We start from the raw sequence: 20909 nt of genomic DNA, 5'->3' as shown, positions 1-20909 counted from the left end.
TTTTCACTTTCTGTTATGGGGGAAGATGGAAAAAAGAGGCCTTGTTGAAGCAGGAATTGGTCAGATGTGGGTTTGATACTTCTTTTACTGGGAGGGGTATTTTTTGGTGTTCAGTGGTTTTGTTTTGTTGTTGTTTTATTGTTGTGTTTTGTTGTTTTGTTTTTGGTTTTGGGGGGTTTTTTTGTTGTTTGTTTGGTTTTGGGTCTTGTGGGGTTTTTTTTGTTTTTGTTTTAGAAGTTATACATCCTTCTGCCCTACTGCTTTACAGCAGAAATGCTCATTTATATTAGGATGTGGGTGTTGTTTTGGGTTTTTTTTTGTTTTTTTTTTTTGTGAACTAGAATGTTAGGGATAAATATTTTTTCTGAAGACAGGTTGTGTATTCAGTAGCTACTTTATGTATGCTTGTGATGAAAACTATCATGACAGTTTCGTTGAAGATTTTTTGCAGGTTAAAATCTTGTAGTTGAAACTGAAAGTTTAAGTTCCAGCTTTACATAAAAATTCATAAATCAAGGTTGTCTTTGTCCAGAGTATCCTTGAGTATTTATCCACTGTCTTTGCATTTGATGTTATCTACCATTATCTACCTCAAATTACTTTGTTAGAAAAGCAGTTCATTTTGTGGAATTGCTTGATTAAATTATGGTCATACACAGCCTTTTTAAACAATATGAAGTCACAGATTCACTGAATCGTTGACATATGGATTGAACTGGAAGCTGAGCTTCAAGACTGCATTCTAGATTGGAAGAGTACCTGAATGTTTTGAAGATGTTTAAACTGTCAGAATTAGTGTGTTGAGACTATACAAAACACACTTGATGAGCAGTGCAGAAACGTTGCACATAGATGATAATCTCAGGATGTCCTTGTTCTTAAATATGCTGTTGGTACATTTGGTACAGACAGTAAACAGTAGAGCATGGAGCTATAAATTGTTGGTGATTTGAAGAAGTGATTCAGACAGAAAAACTAGGGTGAGTAGGGAATGAGTCTTTGGTCCTTTGCATATTAACAGAAAAGAGAAACAGACTGGAATACCTTGATGTTATTGTGGGAGCAACATTTTGGTTAAAAACTAATCTCAAGTGATAAAACCAGTCTGTAGCCATGTGAGTGAATCCAGAGATACTTTTTTTCATGTTATCTGAGCAGGTCTTTAGTAAGTGAATTGTGTGGAGTGTATCCCAGTTGCCTAAACCATGACATTCTTATATGTTTAATACGTGTTTTAGCTAGAATTTTAATAATGTGCTTTTAAAACAAATGTCATGTAAGGAATTAGTTGCAAAAAAAAAAGGCAGAAAATTATCAAGATGATCATACTCATTTTCTTTGCAGACAGGATGGAATCCCTGACTCCTTCACCAGACTCAGTAGATAAGAAATTGAAGATAACTCATGTAGAATGTCATCCTGAGTGCTTGGTTATAGTGTTCCAGGCTCAATGCAACACAGGGTGTGAGCTTGACTATTACATACTACAAAATGAAATACAGCGTGTGTTCAAAGTAAAAGATGATGTCTGTGTTGGTGGATCTTGCTTGGTGGAAGACACAGAAGGAGAATGGCATAGAGGAAGAGTTCTGAGCAAGAAAGGGAATATCTGTGAGGCTTTTCTTATAGACACTGGGCACGTGTTGGCTGTTGAGGAAACACATCTTGCTGCTGCTTGCGATGAATTGTTTCAGCTGCCTCCAAAGGTGATTTTGGGTGTTTTTGCAAGCATACTTCCTCTTGGAGAAAAATGGGGTCCAAAAGCTGTTAACTATTTTTCATCTCTAGTAGGATTACAAATCACAGGTCATGTGAAGGCTGTTACACCATATCAGCTGTTCATTCTAGAAGTGCCTAAGATTATTACTGATGTTCTTGAACTGCAGCTGGGTAAATTTATTGATGGAGATTCATTTTGTCTTGTTGTAGAAACTTTAAGAGCATTGCCCCAAGGAATGCTTTGTAAGAGAATGCCACAACTGTTGAAACAGAAATACCCATTCAGGGAGTTACTTACCTTAAATAATTCTGAGAAACCAACAGATTTTTGGCACATTCCAGATCAACTTTTTCCATGTCTACCTGTTGGCAGTAAAGAAAATGTAAAAATAACTGGTGCAATAAGCCCAAATAAATTTTATTGTCAGATACAGAAATGGCAGAAGGAGCTGGAATGTTTGACAGGAGCTATGCGTTTGTACTATGAAGCTCTTGTTGGAGAAAATACCACATCTTGTGATACTTTAGGGCTGCTCTGTGCTGCCAAGAGGCAAAATGGACAGTGGCATAGAGGAGTGATAAAACAACTTCTCTCTGACCATGTGGAGGTCTGGTTTATGGATTTTGGCATTATTGAAGCTGTGCCACCTAGTTGTATTCGGAAACTGAAGGCTGAATTCATGACATTACCAATGATTTCATTTCCTTGTGCGCTGTCTTGTTTTGGTAGTCAGGATGAAACAGTAATAAAATTTCAGCTCAAGGAACTTACACAAGCCTTAATAGGACAAACCCCTGTGTGTGTCCATGTTGATTTATATAAAAACACTGAACGCTTGTATTATATAACGCTGCAGAAACAAAATCTTGGAATTAATGCTGAACATCCAGAAAACCAGAATGAGACAGCAGCACCCTGTGTCTCGCTTTCGGAAACAAAAAACAGAAGTATAGCACTAAACCACAAACTAAGTCCTGAAAGAAACAATTCATCTAAAAATTACTCTGGAAACAAAGATACAAAAATCTGCTTACCTGAATCAGATGTTTCTTTCTCCAGCCACTGCAAGAGAGAGGAGATGCAAATGAACTCTTTTTATGGAGCTTTTGTAGTATATGTTGTAAATCCATCTGACTTTTGGATTCAAACGTGTAGATACCAGAATGAGTTTCAGGCACTGATGAAAAACATTGCCTGCACATATGGTCAGTGTAGAGATGATGAGATGGTCCTTAAAAAGCCAGAACCTGGGTTGCTGTGCTGTGCCCGGTATAGCAGGGATGGGTGTTATTACCGGGCTGTTGTCACTAAAGTGTTTCGTGTTAGCATTATGGTTTACTTCTTGGATTTTGGAAATACAGATACAATACCTTGTCAGTATGTGAAAACATTGCTTCCCCAGTTTTCTGATTTACCAGCTTTAGCTATGTGTTGTTCCCTTGCTTGCACATTTCCTGTTGATGGTGTGTGGGTTAAAAAAGAAACTGATTTCTTTAAAAACGTGGTGTTGAACAAACCACTGCTGCTTCATGTCATTGGAAAGCAAAACAACAAGTACATTGTTAATGTGCAGTGTCATACTGGTTTCCTGCAAGGAAATGTTGCTGCGTGTATGGTTCAAGCTGGTTATGCTGAATATTGGCTAAAGCCACCAGATTCTGTTCTAAGGGCAGCAAAAAAGCAGCACAATGGGAAACACCTCAAATGTAAAAAAGAAAAAATCAATGCAGAGAACACCAGTAATATTTGCAAAAATAAGGTGTCTGGAAATGGAGACATACTTCAGAAGGAAAGATTAGTAAATGTGTCGCCAGTGCCAAGAGAATCTTCTGTGCCATCTTGTTTAGAAGAAGGTGCTGTCTCTAAAATGCATAAATCAGTATGTGAAGAAAAATCAGTTTATAAAGGGCTTGTGTTTAAACTAGGAGCTGTGTATGAAGTGGTGTGTTCTTGCATTTTTTCCCCAGCAGATTTTTCATGTCAGCTGCAAAGCAAATTGCCAGAGCTACATAACTTAATGGGACAAATTCAGACTTACTATAAAGATCATACCAGTCCCTACAAAACTGGACAAGTTGCCTGTGTTGTTAAGTGTCCCAAAGATGGGAAGTGGTACAGAGCAACTGTTGTGCAGCAGGTATCCACAAATGAAGTTGACGTGGTTTTTGTAGACTATGGTTATCGGGAAAGAGTTTCACTGCAAGATGTTCAGGGTATTATTCCAGATTTCCTAACTCTAGAGAGTCAAGCATTTCGATGTGGACTTAAAAATATAGTCTTACAGACTGACTCACCTAATTGTTCTGAAGAAGTGCATAGACAATTTGAAGACTTCATTTCTTCTTCTGAAGGACCACTGACTTGCACCATTTATGCTCTTGTTCTTGTGAGCCCCAACTGTTTTTGCAATGTAGTTGACTTACAGACCCCACTGACTAGTGCAGAGGAATTCCTCAGAGAACGTGGTCTCACCCAGTCTGAATCTGTTGGATGGAGAAACCTTTCGTCTTTGGGTTCGCTGTACAGTTTTTGCTATTCGTCTTTTAATATAAAAATTGGAAGTGAGGAGGAGGTTTATATAACTCACATAAATAGTCCTTCAAAATTCTATTGTCAGCTTAATCGAAACACTGAAACTCTTGAGGCATTGATGAAGAAGGTTAATGACATAAGTAAAATGTCAAGTAATGCAAATTATCATAGCAATACACGACTGTGTATAGCCAGATATCTAGAAGATGGTCTCTTTTACAGAGCTTTGGCTTTTCCTGTGGAATCAACATCCTTTCTGTGTGTTGACTATGTGGATTTTGGAAATAAGAGTATGGTGGAGCGAGATCAGTTGATGCCTATTCCAGATTCTGCCACTGACCTACTATTCACACCCATGCAAGCTATTAAATTCTATCTGTCAGATCTTTGGGGGTCAGAATTTCCGGCAAGAATTACTACATGGTTTGTAAAAACATTCCTTGGTAAACTGCTGAAGGCTGTAATTTTATCCAGAGAATCAGATGGAAAGATTGTTGTGGAGTTGTATGATGGACAGCTCAAAGTAAGTCAGAAAATTAAAGAAAAGGTATTAGAAGAGTTGGCACAGGAAAGCTGTACAGAACAATTTAGAAGTAATGAAGGAGGGATGTGTCACATGAAAGATGAAAAAGAGATTGATAAAATAAGTGTTAAAGATCCTGAGATACTTAAATTGAAAACTGAAGTGAAATGTCAAGTCTATGGTGAGTATTGCCAGGCAGATACTGGTGAGAATTGTGGAGATGAAGAGCAAACTGCATGTAGCACACCAGAGTTGTGCAGTGGATTCTCAAACCAGCAGGCTTTACAGGACAGCAAAGAGCAAGGTGTTAGAAATACTTTCAGTGCTCTTCTGGAGCGTGGAGAGGAACATTGGACTGGACAACCTGCTTCTCACTCACTCTCTTATTCTGCTTTACGTTCAAAGGAAATAACTGTAAATGCTCCTTCTGAATCTCAGAATGAAATACCAAATTGTACAGGTCAACAAGAAAGGAGTAATAAAAATATACCTACATTAATCAGTCTTCCTCAGCGTGATATCCAGGTGAATACTGAAGTAGCAGGTTATATTTCTCATATGAATAGTCCATCAAGTTTCTATGTTCACTTTGCAGAGGATGAAAACTTAATCATAAAACTAGCAGACGATTTAAATGAAAGCTTGGAGAATAGAGGTTGGGAAAATTGCCTAAATGAGCTCATGGTAGGGGATCTCATTGTTGCAGAGCATGACGCTGATTGTTTTTACTATAGAGCAGTTATTAAAACTCTGAAATCAGGAAACTCCTATGAGGTAGAATTTATTGACTATGGTAATACTGCAGTTGTAAGTTCGTCAAAAATCTGCAGGATTCCGGAAAAGTTCTTAGCTCTGCCAAGGTTTAGTGTTCATTGTTTCCTTAGCAGTGTACAAAGTTTTCCTGGTGAAAATTGGACTAAAGAAAGTGCTGCTTATTTTGCAAGAACAGTAATTGACAAGCCAGTAGCTTGCAAGTTCTTACAGCAACATGGAGAAAAATGGGAAATAGATGTAATTTGTGATGGAGAGTCTTTGTCTAACAGCCTTTTGCATAAAATAGACAGCATAATGTTGAAAAGCACATGGGTATTTGCTTTGGAAAATAAGCCTAAACAAAATGGTAATCATCGAAAGTCTAGGAATAGATCAGGTGGCCAAAATAGAACCAAGGCTGCTGTGATGAAAAATACTTCTTTGAAACCCTTAAGTGTTCTTCATCAGGTTCTAAATTCTGGACAAGTAGAAGCAGCAGAAGTAGTTAATATTTCAAAGAGTGGAGAATTTTATGTACAATTAGTTAAAAATCTGCAAATACTACATGAGTTAAATGTGATGCTTGACAAAGAAGCACAAAGAAGTGATTTGCTTAGAGTGGATGACATTGAACAGGGACTGGAATGCATTACACAATCTGAAAAGAACTTAAAATGGTATCGATCAAAAGTGATAAAGAAATTTATCAGGGAAAAGTTAATCCTAGTTTTTTTCATGGATTATGGCACATGTGAGATGGTGTCCTTAAACAATGCAAAGATGCTTGGTGATGGCATTAAAAGTATTCCTAAACAAGCCATTTTTTGTAGGTGGAATTGTTTTAAAAACTTGAAGATTCACTTAGAGCATGTGGTAAATGCACTCCTGGAGTGTGAAATAAGGATCTTGTTTTTGAGATATTTGAAATCATCTGATGTCTGGGAGGTAGATATTTTAATAGGAAAAGTTACGCTTCAGGAGTATTTGAACCGACACTTAAGTAATTGTCGGACAATTGGTGAACCAGAAAAATCTAGTAATGCAAACTGTAAAAAGTTTGATATGTCAGTCAAGATAAATCCAGTTATGTGGATGCTGCTGCGTAGTGGCAGAACGTATCCTGGGTGTGCAACTGCAGTTACTGATCCTTCAAACTTCAGCATCCAGTTTGAAATCTTCTTTGATTCCATGCAAAACTTGTCCTTACTGCTCTCTGACCTTCCTGACAACTTGCCAGCTCTGCCAGAGGAGCACGTGACACCTGGTGCTAGCTGCTTGATCGAGTTTGGGCAGGAAGCAGAGTGGTACAGGGCAGAAATTAATGAAGTAACAAGTCAGTCTGTTGTTCTTACATTTATTGATTATGGCTTTCTGAGGACCATCCCTTATTCTGATATCCATAAACTTAAACTTGTTCCAGAAAGTCTGTTACACTTGCCACGCTTGGCACACTCTTGCTCTTTGCATGATACAGTTCCTGGCAAGGGGGAACACTGGAGTGAGGAAGCTATACTTCTGTTTCAGAAGCTTCTTCATAAACCAGGTCTGATATTTCATTTTATCCACTACGGCTCTGACATGAAGTTAGAGGTGGATGTTTTGTGTGAGGACACCAATCTGTCTGATGCCCTAATTGCTGCAGGCCATGCAGTCTCCTCCCACGGTAGCTGCTGTCCCATTCCAGTTGACAGACCCTAATCAGAAAAAAGAATTGCAAGTGAAGTAGCCAGATTCTAGTTACTATGCTTCCCTTTGTGAACCAGAATATAATTATGATGAAGATTCTGATTTTGCTGACAGAAGTTGGGCAGAGAGAAACAAGAAAGCTTCTTGAAGCACAGCATTAGCTATAAAAAGATTTCAAAGAAGGGAGTGCGATAAAGTGGCTGCTGGAATGCCATTAAGAAAGGATCTGGGTTTACAACACTGAAAGGAAAGAAAACCTACAAAAGACGGACAGTACTGTGAGGATGTTGCGGTTTTTTCAGCATTATGATGACAAGAAAAGTAAAGTTGTCATAACACAGAGTAAATCTACTACCAGAACCACTGGCTGAGACTTGTGATTCTGGTGTTCTACAGTCTGGAAAGACTGTGTGAAGCTACTGTCAAAGAATTAGTTGAATCAGTAGGCTGCAGTTAGAAGAACACTACTTCAAAGCAAAATAAACCAACCTTTTGTTGGAATGCACTCAAAGTTTTTGTATGTATGTATATAATCTTTATTTGCAGTAACATCTGATTTTCAGCGGTGATGTCTCCATGTTTTGGACATTCAGAAAACAAAGATGCCAGACATACTATTTCCTTTGTTTCTGATTCCAGAATTTCCATGTGAGAAAAGTTTTAGCGTTTACTGGATCTGGATCCTTATTTATGGGAGAGACACGAATTAAGTTGTTTTCAATTAGCTCTTGATATACAGATGCCATTGCCCCTTCTGAAGATTCTCTTGTGATGAGTTGCATCTGAGTTGTATTGTTTTGGGATTTTTCATTCTGCCAAGTATGTGTGGTCTACTGATATCTCTCTTTCATCTTCTCTCCATTTGCCAGAGTGAAGAGAGGGAGTTTTCTCCAGGTGCTTAGTCAATACACTGTAAAGTCAAAATATTGTTTGTATCTTAAAGAGAAACATTCAGAACCTTTTCTTTTCTCCTTTGTGGGAGGAGGAAATTTCAGAACTGAGAAGTGATAGTAAGACTGTGTATCTTAGAAGGGTGGTTTTTTTTCAGTATCTGTCTGAAATGGTATGAATTTGTCAACTGTTTTTTCTGATTTATGTATTTTATTTTTTGCCCTCACCTCCTTCCTCAGTTGTTTGGACAAAGATAAAGTATGAAGTGTCCTGAAGCCATGAGGGGTTTTCTTTGTATGCTCTGTGATTGTTTGAATTTTAGTAAGAAAGTGAATACAAACCTAATGATAGACAACATATCTAATGCATCTCTAGAAGTAAACAAGGTTTAACAATGTATATCTCCCCTTTGCCCTTCTGCCGCTTGCCACCCCTCCCTTCCGCATTACAATGTATTTAATTCATGTGAAAATCTGAAAGCTTTTTCTGGAAAACAGATTTTTAATTTTTTTTTCAGTAAGAGAGATGTGTCCGGGAAAGTCAAGTAAATAAGAGGGGAGACAATGCCTACTGATCTTTAGAAGGCTCATTCTGCTGGTGAATTATTCTTGAGGCTTACAATATTTTCATTGTACAACTGAAAAATGCCCATTACTAACAAATCAGAAAATATATAAGATCAAGTTTTGCAAGTAAATACTATTTAAAATATCAGTGGTGTTATGTTAATAGAGTGATTAGAAAAAAGTGGTGGGGATTGTAACCATTTGTGATTGTTTTCTTTATATTGCACTGTTTCTTTATATTTCAGAATTTCAGCTTTCTCCTGCTTAAAATTGTAAGCTTACCTGGCACATTCTTTGTCAATAGTTGGACATACTGCTGGCTGTTAGTAAAAACACAAAGGTTGTATTGTGCAACATTACTCATGTTGAGTGATGACTTTTACACTTGCTGTGCTGGTTCATTGTAGTGCCACGTAGAAGCACTGGCACTTACATGTTAATTAACACTGATTCTAACTTCTGGCTGTCTTTCAGTTGGAAAAGTGGGATCTTGGGCATCTGTTCTTTTTAAAAATCATTTGGATACCCTATATACAGACATGTTGTCTACAGTAATACACAACTTGCATGTTTTAAGTTAGGGGTTTTTTTTGCTAATGTACATTGTGCTTTAACTTGTATGTGGTTGTAGAATATTGCTTCTCTAATGTTACAAAATGGAGCCTAGAAATGATGTATGAATAATAAAAAAATAAACAGCTGTGTGTACTGTTTTTATGTTCTGCAATTTGCAAATGTTAGATTTATTTGCAAGAATATGTGTTTTGTTTTCAACTTGTAATGAGACTAACTCATGATAGTAATTCCTTTACTGAAGGTCTGATACTCAAAATGCTTCAAGTAAAAATCAGATAATTGAAAGTATTTCAGTATTATACTGCATCTGTAAATATAAAGAATGTCTTTTTGCCACTGTTGATGCAAATTCTCAGAAGTGCATTACAAGGATGTGTTAAGATCATTAGATTAAGTTGCTGGGAGATCTTGCTGTGTATTTTATGCCCAGTCTTCTTTCTCTGGTGTGTACCTGTGCTGTTACAACACTTTTCTTGTAAGAAGGAGCATCTGTACCCAGAACCCAGTTGGAAGAAGTTGTCAATTATCTAGAATGTAGGACTTTAGGTGTGTTTTCCTATTTGTTTTGGAGTGAGCATAATGCTGAGCAAATACAGTACTCTGTGTAGTAGTAATTGTTTTGCTAAAATTTAATTTGAAAGTAGTGTTTATGTCTTTTTGGTATTTTTGTATTTATTTATATTGTATCATTGATGAATGTGATTATTTTTAATCCACAAAAGTGATAGAGAACCAGTTTCATTTGTTCAGAATTCAAAACGTTCATGTGTATACTGCCTTTTTGTCATGAATAAAATAAAATTAATACTAAAAATAATAAAATGCTTCTGTGTAACTTGACCTTCCCAAGACATAAAATTTACTGTGACCTTCGCTCTTGATGAATGCATTGGAAAACATCTGAAGCTACATCAGTATGTGTTCCATGAGACTTCCAAGAGGAAGTACCTCTTGCTGACTTTGCTGATTTTTGGCTAATTTAGGAGTAACTTTGCACTACCTCCAGAGGAAATGGGGTCACACTTGAGCCACCAGAAATTGTGGGCCTGAGAGCTGGACACGAGATCATTGAGGATTCATGCAGGAAGAAAGGCAAAGAAGGAAAAGGCTTCATTGGGGGTAGGAGATGGGTAGTTCAGGTGCTTTTGAAGGGCTGACTAGTTATTGAATGTTTGTGTGGGTCAGGCAGTATAGAAGTGTAACCTTTAAGGCAGAAAGTGAGGCTTCAGTCCTAAACTAGTGTGTTAAAATTAGTTAGGAAATATTAAGTGGGAGTGTAGTGTTGGAAGAAGAGCTCCAAGAAACTAACAGATTATCATCTGTTTCATAAAGGCAAATTAAATGACGGAAAAGAGCCTTTGACAGTGCTTTTAATTACCCATTAATTACTAATTAATTACCAGTCTGTGGCGGACTGCATGTACGTGCTTGAGGGTGTTGTGTTAGCTGCAGACCGAGGGCGGGGGACAAGTTTCACTCTTCACAGACAACTGCAATTCCTGCCCTTTTCTACCCCTGTGCCTTATCTTTGCCCACAATCATCCCAAATAAACAGCCCATCCCAAATGTAATAGATGTGTCTGGCCGTGATGGCTGCATCTGAATCAGTACACTCAGGGCCCATAGACAACACAGTAACTAAGGGCTAGTCTGATCCATAGTGTTGATCAAGGCTGGACTCAAACCAGATCTGGAATAAACTATCTGCTATTACTGCAATTCAGATAAAACTATGAGTCAGTTAGCTCACTCCATAAGTAGTGGAAAGCCCAGGACCCACTGAGGCTGCGTGCCAGGATCTCCTCTGGAGTAGGGACACCTCTCATGGTTACTCCTTGAAGCTGAGAGATTGCTTCCTGCAGCAGATTCCCAGTAAATGAATAGTAGCTAGCTAAACTTTGGAACCTTAGCTATGTGATACCAAGGGTTGATTGTGCACATTGTGCATTGTGCATTCCTTTAGACATAAACCATTGACCAAGGCTGAGATTAGGGCTGGATACGCTTTCTGAGAGGGCGTTGGAAAGTAGGGGGAGTCCTTTCTGAGGCTCATGACTCAACAGGAGAGTCTCCTTGTCAATTTTGTCTGATCCTGACCTCTGTGTGGTAAATAATCTAGTGTATCATGCCATCAGATTTTGTTAAACCACTCTTAAATTATCAAATGTTTTTATCAGTAAACATTTTGCTGCTTTTTTCTTACAAGTGCATCACTCTATCTACGATAAGGAAGCAATGGAGTATTTGCCCATGAAGTTTGCACATTATACCAAGTTGTAAGAATATCTTAAGGACCACAGGCAGCAACCCAGAGGGAGAAGCTGGAGAAATGGGTCAATAGAAACAATGAAATGTAACAGGAACAAATGGCCATAAATTAAAGGTTTAGGTTGGAAAAAATGACAGTCAAGTGTTGCAGAAGGTTGCCCAGAGAGGTAGCATAGTCTCCGTCCTTGGTACTTACCATCACCCAACTGGATAAAGTTCTGAGAAACCTGGTCTGATCACATAGCTGCCCCAGTTCAGAGCAGGAGGTTACCTAAGGGAACTCTAGGGGTACCTCTTCACTGCTGCAGCTACTCTTCATACCTTAGGGACATCCCAAAGCCTTGTTTTAACTACTCAAAAGGAATCACAGTACTTCTTCCCTGGCAGATTGTGTTGTTTCCCACTTACACACAATTCCTGTGTAGATACTGCAGAGTGTATATGCTACGTGGAGGTACAAGAAGAGGGCAGAAAAGACTTCTTCCTCAGAAAGCCAAAGAGTTGTCTCTGGATCCCTTCTGAGTAGTCCTGGGGAACAGGGATTCCCAAAAAACCCAGCTCTGATAATGTATAAAGCTTTACTGGCTGATTTGAGAGTGGGAATAGCAGAGACTGGGAAGGCTGCTCCAGTTACAGCTGGGAATAGCTTTTAACATCCAGTGTGTGCAGTGCAGCAGGAAACTCTTGGCATGAGAAAAGTTAGTGATATCAGCTTGACTGCTCTTATTGCCCCAGGAGGTGTGTGTATGGTGACAGTGTCCTTAAAGGCACACAGAGATGTGTTCCTGCTCTTGCCTTGTGTGCGAGGTGGATTGTTCTGATGGATCCTGGGAGCTACCCTGCAGCTGCTGGCCCTGTGCACCAAGGGGTTGCTCCTGGTGCACCTGCAGGGACCACTCTGGCCTTAAATATCCCTGTAAATGAAGATCTCTCTGCTTATGTTCTGAGAAAAGGTGAAACCTGGAGCAGAGTGTCCAGCTCTCAGCTCTTCAGCACAGGAAAGACAGGCCTGTTGGAGCAGGTCCAGAGGAGGCCGTGAAGATGCTCAGAGGGCTGTAACACCTCTCCTGTGGAGACAGACTAAGAGACCTGGGCTGCAGTTTGGATAAGGAAAGGCTAAATGGGAACTTTCTAGCAGCCTTCCAGTACTGAAGCATTGAAATGATGAAGCTGGGGAGAAATATTTTAGCAGGGCCTGTTGCAATAGGACAGGCTTTCAACTAAAGGTAGACTTGGAGTAAATATAAAGAAAAGGTTTATTGCAGTGGGGGTGGTGAAACACTGGCACAGTTTGCTCACACAGGTGGGAGATGCCCCATCCTTGGAAACATTTAAGAGCAGTTTGGACAAGGCTCTGAACAACCTAATCTAGTTGGAGATGTTCTTGCAGGGAGATTGGACTACATGAGCCTTGAAGTTCTCATGATGATTAGGCAGAGTAGGAGAAAAAGGTTGGAGATAGTATTTTAGGGGACACCTGATGTAAGAAACTGTTTGGTGGCAAATTGCTGTTGCCTGCAGTGAAATAGATGCTGTATTTTCAGGCTGGTTATTCAAAAGCACCTAAAAATGCACATTTCCATTAACTGAGCCCGCTAAATTTCTATATCTCAATTGTTTACACACAGTTTAAAATGTCATCATTTTTAAAATTTCTCTTCAAGAATCAATTTTTCCATCATACTAAATATTGTGTAACAAAATCATGGAAATATTTAGTCAGCTCTGAACTGACTTTAGGGACAGCTATCTTGATTCCTGCAGTTTTAATAAGAAAGTTTCTAGGGCTACTGTGTTTAGATCTGTGTAATGAAGGAATTAAAATGATGATTGCAGCATAATTTTTAGTGAGCAGTAAACATTAGGAATCCTACTGGGTGACCCTGAAATATAATTAGGCCTAGTTCTGTGAAATTATTTTTCTGTGAATATAAAGAAATGGAATAAAAGTAGGGTTTAAATGGGTTTAATATTCTTTTTATTTTTGTACTTTAAAGGAATACCAAGGTGTTAAGAGGGAAAACACTATTTGACAGACTTTGATTCTGATTAATTCTTTAGTGTTTAATCACCTTGATTTCATAGGAGTTTGAACTTAACGCATAATATATGATCAAGCCCTTTAATTATGTTCATTTTCTTTTAAGCCATGGAGCCATTGATCTCTAATCTGACATTCCATATAACATGGAATTTCACTTACTTTTGCATTAAGCCAATATTCCCCCTTCTGCCTCCAAGGGTTCAGGCCTTCATCTCTCATTTCCCACCTTTAAGCTAAAAGCTTGGTACTCACCCCCTTGAAGCTGTTTTACTGTACTAAAAGGTATTAAAGAGCTGTGATATGTCTCTCTAGCCACAGGAGTCAAGCCTAGTAACTAGACAATTTCTTGAACAGGGGAAAACCTATGCTCCAGTTTCTCCTCAAAGGAATTCGTAAGCATTTTGATATGAAAAACTCATTGATGAAACAACTCTGGGTGCAGATAATAGGAGTTTCATAATCCTGTCATGTTCACTGCATTTTGCATCCTTTATTTCCCCTAATTAATCTTGGATCCTTTTCAGCAAAGCAGGACACCTTCAGCAAGAGAGATGAAATGGCTGATAGCTCTTGGATTAAACCACACACCTTAAAGAAATGGAAAACAAAACTAAGAAAAGGGAAAGACCAACTTTGGTCTGAAATAGAGAATTTACTTCGCATTTTCTTCACTTAGATTGATTGTACCAGTCTGCTTCATGGTAGAATGTATCCTCATTTTCTGTTTTAAAGGATGAAGCATAGTCGAGTATGAGGCAAATTAAGCTTTAGTTTTATAAGGATCTACAGGGCTGTGAATGAGTGCATGGAAGAACCTCCCTGCTGCCTGAGTTGGCTAAAGAGGGGTGGCCTCTTAGATGCCTCTCAGGTGCCTCTAGTGTTTCTGTTTGGCTGATTTAAGCATTTCTCCCTTCGGACTCATGAGTCAATAAGAGCGTATCCCAAAACATCTGCCCTGTGCCGTGGGCTGAGGAGTCCACTCTGATAGCCAGATGGAAAAGTTAAGTGAGACTTACTAGGCCTTACTTTGTGCCTAATGAGATGTAATACCTGAAAAAAGTTTATGGCACTAGATCCAGAACACAGCTTGTACAGTATCATCTAACATTTGGGTTTTGTGTCCCAGGCATGGAAACCTGCTGGGAATATGAAGGCTTTCTGTAGTCTGTATTTGGGAAAGTCTGATCTCTCAGTGTGGGATTTAAAACAGTCTATATATTGGTCATGGAAAAACACAAGGATGAGAATGTGTTTAAAGTTTTGCACCCTTCCAGAATAAGGTGTGTGGAGCGAAATTAGGGACATCTGTCTGTGTAGTCTTTCCCTGACCTGCACATCTCAGAAAAGCTCATGCAACACAGTGAGCAGTTGTTCATAAAACACATCCACCAATTAAAAAGATAATGCTCATTTTTCATACAGCGTGTGCTGTTTACATCACTTCCTCAGCTGTTGTGAGTTCCAAGAACAAATTCCTACTAAACCCATAGCCAGAACATGGGGGAAGCACCTACAGACTGATGTTTTGAGAAAGAACAGTTTCCCTTCTTTCCGAAGCTGTGCAGCGAGGCATTTGGGATTCCTTGTGCAAAAGAGGAAAGGAAAGTTTGGTAGCCTAGCTGCTAGAGTGCAGAATTAGAGAGATTAAGGTATGTGCTCTAAATGCTTGCTTCTCTGACCTGTTCTTTACTTTGTCTACAGCAGAGCAGTTCCAAGAGCAGTGAATTAAAGGGTTACTTATGCCTTTATGGATGGAGGATATGTTTTTGGACAGTGACAAGCTGAAAACATCCATTGCTTTCTAGGTGAATGATTTAACTGTTAAACTGCTGGTTAGTGTTTGCTACCCTCTTCTCTATCAATTCTTAAAAATAAAAAAACAGGTTAAGAGCACTAGCCCATGTTTTATGTAAAGCTGTCTCCCAGAGAAGCCTTTTCATAACCAGGGAGCCCTGAGGGGCAGAAAGAACATCTGCTTTTGGGTGCCTGTCCCCTAAGTGATGTCAGGTAAAAAAAGCCCATGCTGGGATTGCAGCTGGGTGTATGTGGGAGCACTGAGCTGGTGAGACTGAAATAGCTCAGGGCATGCTTGGAAGTACAGTTCCTGGTGCCTGGGGAACTGGAAAATCAGACAGGGAGGCACCTTGTAATTGCAGGTGCCTGTAGATACAGTAGCTGTTGAAGAAGTTTGAACCTGGACAATACAATTCTGTTTAATGCTTGCTGTAAGATTTCATTACATTTACTCCATGCAACCTGATTAATGCAGTTAGTTTTCTTCAGGAATTTTAGTGTATTTTTAAAATAGAATTTATTGGTGGTGGGATTTTTTTTCCATCAAAAATTGATACTTTCTCATATCTGAGGGTGGGTTAGGAGGATTGAGCTAGGGACCACTTTTCAGCAATGTGGACACACACAGGGTCAAGGGAGGGATACCTGCAGTGTGTAAAAAGCAAAAATCCTCTTGGCATCATTACAACCCCATACAACAGTCCAAACTGGGAGCTGGCTGGCTGGAAAGCAGCTTTGCAGCAAAAAGGGAGGTGTATCTAAAATCAGATGTTTGTGCTTCTGATGGACAATGGGTTGAATGTGTGTGAGCAGTGTTCTTGTGTTGAGAACATCTACCCATAGACTGGGCATAGATCAGTCTTCAGCTTCCTAAACTGAAGGTAAAGAGAAAACAACCAGACTCCTCTCAGGGGTGTGCACTAGAAGAACAATGGACACAACATGGAGCAAGGAAAGTTTCAGACAGATGAAAGAAAACAATTATTCCCAACGGGACCAGATAAGCACTGACACAGTTTGCCTGGAGAGGCTGTGGCTGTTCCATTTCTTGGAGATACAAACCCCTGAATGAACGTGGCCCTGGACAGCCTGTCCTGGCTTTGAAGTTGCCCCTGCTTTGAGCACAGGTTGCTGTCACAGGTTACCCTGGCACTTTGAGCAGGGGTCCCACCTAACGGCCTTGAGAGGTCCAGTCCAGTTATCTTTGAGAACTATTATTTTCTTGGATTAGGCACAGTGTCTTGTACACAGACCTGAACTAGTTTTTGTTGATTCAGTTTGGGAGCAGGTGGTTTCTCTGCAGTAACTAAGCTTGGTGCTCTTTGGGCAACTGGATTAGTGCTCAGTACCAGACTCGATGTCGTATTCAGGCCAGCTGCTTCACATCCATACACAGAGGTACAGCACGCAGGGAGTACAGACATACCCAGCTACCTCCAGGAACAAACATCCTTTACCTACCCATAACAGGGAACCATCATTATGTGGTTGAACAATATCAGACAATATACTACAATACCAAAAAGCCCTTTCCCTAGCTTACTTCTTTCAAATTTACACATCTTCTGGTATAATGGCTTTTTCCCAGCACGTGCCTTCCACAGATCTATATGATTAAGAGAGTAAATAAGGCTGAGCTAGAAGGATTTGTTAATAAAGTGGCTTATTTTGACAATGACTGTTCCATGCAGACAGTAAGAATTTACACAAGTTTTTTTCCCTTCACTGCTACTCCTACACTCCCAAGTATTTTTCAACAAGGAAGTTTTCAATTCAAGGGAATGGACACTCACCTAATGTATTTCCTTGATACTAATAACCCTAATTTTTGAGTAGGTCATTTTTGTAGGATACCTTTCAACATATCTAGATCTAGATCTAGATACAATGAAATCTTTTTAGTAAGTTTTCACTTTGTAACCTTTCAAGAGAATTAAATCAGTTTGAAAAAGAAGACCTCGTTGAATTTAGTAAGCCTATTAATGATGGTAAGGGTTAGATTCTTACAAAGAAAAATTACATTTACTGTATTTCAAAAAGGTTTTACTGTATGAAGAATAATATGATATATATAACTAGAAGTAATGAGAGGAAATTAAAAATAATTTAAACTTCCTGAAAACGAGTTCTATTAGACTGTAGAATAAGTTCCCAGGGGAAACTGTAGAAGGCTCATTATATGGTTTATTTAAAGCTAGATTAGATGAAATGCCTGGAGGGAGCAAGCTTGGGCTGTTTCCTGTAAGGTTGAAGGAGATTACCTCAGAGGTATTTTTTCCTTGTGAAATATTTTGCTCTATGATGTGGTCTTGGTAAGTCTTGTACATTTGTATGTGGGAATGTTCCGTAGGTACTCCTCTTTCTACAATACTTCTGTATGATTTTAAAAACTAACTTTTTTCCCTGTTGTAGGAATTTATAGGTCTTTTTACTGACACATATCACACTGAGTGTGAATAAAAACATTTCTTTTTAATAGAACATCAGGAATAACTTCACAAAGGTAGAAGTGTATGGATACTTCCTTAATTTGTCTTTTAGAGTTAGAAATTTGCTGTTAATGTGGTTGTCTTTATAACCTTGACTCTGCATATCCGTGAGTGGTCTGAAAGTTGTTGTGATGGTGATGCTCTGTCCTGTCCACAGGGATACAGCCCCTGGTGGGCCCAGTGTGTGTTTTGTGTGCTGGGGTGACCTCAGGCCATCGCCGGGGCTGAGCCACAGTTCCCACTGGTACGTGAGGGAGGTCACTGTGAAGCTGCTCTGTAAAAGCTCAGATATATCTGTTTTATCACCCTCTGTGTCAGTGACTGTATAGCAATTCCATATCGAGGGAATAGCCCCAAAGTGAAAGGATGTGAAGGAAGGATGTGAATGCATAGGCATTACTGAGAGGCTGTCTGGTTTTCTCACCTGCTATTCTGGCAGGAGCAGGACTGTACAATTTCAAAGGCATTCTCTGTCCATTTTCCATGTGTATACATGGAAACTCTTCAATGTTATTATTTTTTTTTTTGTAATTCCTAACTTAATCTTCATTTTAAACTCGTAAGTCATATGAACTTTCCTTATTTGTGTTTTTTACTTAGACAAAAGGAGATGGTTTCTTCTACAGTGGCTTTAGAAAAGATTTTGTACTGAACAAGAGATTTTGCTGGTCTTTATAGTACTCTATTGGATTTTTTTGGCAAGTACTTAATCAGGGTGGAAACTCTCAAAATAACTAAAGAACCAGTGGCTTATAAATTTACAATTCTACAGTATGAATCTGCAGTATTTGCTCCAACAAGTTATGATTTGATAGCTGATGCTAAAGGGAGTGTAGGCACTCATTTAATTTTGGATCATTAGATCCAAAGCTGTCCTGGTGTTTATGGCGCACTATTTTTTTGTCCCTGTCAAAACCAATGAACAGTTGTACTAGTGATTGGCTTAGCTGACCAGAATTGCTCAAAACAGAAGATTAATGATGAAGAGCTGGACCATGCACAGAATGTTTCAAGGGGAAATTAAATTTTAGTTTGAAATATACTTATGTAGAATTTGCATTAATGTTACCATATAATTGCAATACTTTCATAAAGAAAAAAAAAAACTTCTAGTTTACAGTACATCTAAACAATTTGTAATTATTTATTTTATTTTTTACTTGGAATGATTTTTTTGGCCAGTAGTCATGCAAGTTCAGTTCCTGTAATACAAAAATATCTTCATCACTAGAGACTGCATTGTCATCCATTGTAATCATAATGCTTGGCACGTGCACAAACAAGTTTCCTTAAAATTGTGATTAAATCTCCCCACTTCCAGTGATACCGCTTGACGAATTTTCTGATTATATTGGGTTTGCATGGCAAGGTTTGGTAGTGGGTGGACTACAAGGGTGGTTTCTGTGAGACTCTTCTAGAAATTCCCCACTGTGCAGCAGAGCCAGTGTCAGCCAGCTCCAAGAGGGACTCGCTGCTGGCCAAGGCTGGGCCCGTCAGGGATTATGGCAGCGCCTCTGACGGAGTTCAGGGGAAAAAGGTTATTACACAGGAGCCAGGAGAGGAGTGAGAACACTGAGAGCAACAGCCCTGCAGGCCCAGGGTCAGTGCAGAAGGAGGGGCAGGAGCTGCTCCAGGTGTCAGAGCAGAGATTCCCCTGGAGCCCCTGGTGCAGGCCCTGGTGCTGCCCCTGGTGCAGCTGTGCCCCTGCAGCCCATGGAGGCCCACAGGGGAGCAGAGATCCACCTGCAGCCATGGAGGACCCCACAACAGAGCAGGGGGACGCCCAGAGGAAGCTGTGACCCTGTGCTGGAGCAGGACCTCTGACTCTGTGGGGGACCCATGCTGGAACAGCCTGTCCCTAAAGGACTGCATCCTATGGGAGGCACAGACCCATGCTGGAACAGTCTGTGCAGAGTCCATGGGAAGGACTCATGTTGGAGAAGTCCCTAGAGGACTGTATCCTGTGGGAGGGATCCCACACTGGAGCAGGGGAAGACTGTGAGGAGTCCTCCCCTGAGGAGAGGAGCAGCAGAGACAACGTGTGATGAACCGACCACAGCCCCCGTTCCTCATCCCCCTGTGAAAGAAGTTGAGGGTTTTAAAACCAGTTTAAAAGCTGGGTTTTATTTCTCATTATCCTCCTCTGATTTGATTTGTAATAAATTCAATACATTTCCCCAAGTCAAGTCTGTTTTGCCCATGATGGACACTGCTGAGGGATCTCTCCCTGCCCTTGTCTCAGCCCATGAGTCTGTCATTATAATTTCTCTCCCCTGCCCAACTGAGGAGGGCAGTGACAGGAGGGCTTTGTGGGAACATGGGACCCTACCAGAGTCAACTCACACCAAGCTTCATTTGAACAACTGTCTTCTTCTAATTACTGTTTTCTTTAGATTTTTCTTTTAGTTCATATGTTGTCCCATTCCTTATATCGAAATCTGCCATGAAATTTTTAGTTTCTGACAGAAGTTACTTGCAGTTTTTCATTCTAAATTTCTCACTACACTTTTAAAATTTTCTCCACATTTTTATCTACCAGCTTGGGCCACTTTGGGATTGTGTGTTTTAAAACTGTGTGATCATAACAAAACACTGGCAAAAATGGGGTATTAATCTGTGCAAAATTACAAACCTGGGAGGTACAGATGAATAGTGTTGTATACTCACTATATTAGTCCTATTGTTTATATTGCCTGTTTTTGCCCACTATTTAATGGTAACAACCAAATTTGAAGCAATGGCTTGGATGGGTAGGAAAGAGATTAAAATATTGACCAGGCAGCAAAATGTTTCTATTTCATAAGATAAATCTGGCCACCAGGTGGAGACTTTGCTTTACCTTTTCCTAAACCAAAGCTGCAAAAGAAGATATCAGCCTAAGAAGCCATTTGCACAAAAATAAAATAATCCCATTTATTTTCCAGGTCTTCTTGTAGATAATTCTTGCAATGAAAAGTTTTCCAAGCTGATCTGAGGAGGCTAAGACTTAATTCTTTGAAAAAAAAGAGAGAAGAATAGAGTATAAGATTTAGCAATATATTGCTGAATTGTTTCATGAAATAATGGA

The 20909-nt window shown here is 39.4% G+C and overlaps 1 protein-coding gene across 1 annotated transcript; it reads left to right on the top strand.

Annotated features, from left to right (window-relative positions):
• The first annotated feature begins 1184 nt into the window (after positions 1-1184).
• On the top strand, positions 1185-9916 carry TDRD15 (tudor domain containing 15). Its single transcript, XM_063424329.1, has one exon. It carries the CDS (start codon positions 1320-1322, stop codon positions 7224-7226), a length of 5907 nt encoding a protein of 1968 aa, XP_063280399.1. The 5' UTR covers positions 1185-1319; the 3' UTR covers positions 7227-9916.
• The last annotated feature ends 10993 nt before the right edge of the window (positions 9917-20909 follow it).

This window comes from Prinia subflava, chromosome 2 (assembly GCF_021018805.1).
Source record: "Prinia subflava isolate CZ2003 ecotype Zambia chromosome 2, Cam_Psub_1.2, whole genome shotgun sequence".
Lineage (NCBI taxonomy): Eukaryota > Metazoa > Chordata > Aves > Passeriformes > Cisticolidae > Prinia > Prinia subflava.
This window is presented reverse-complemented; position numbering and strand designations above follow the sequence as displayed.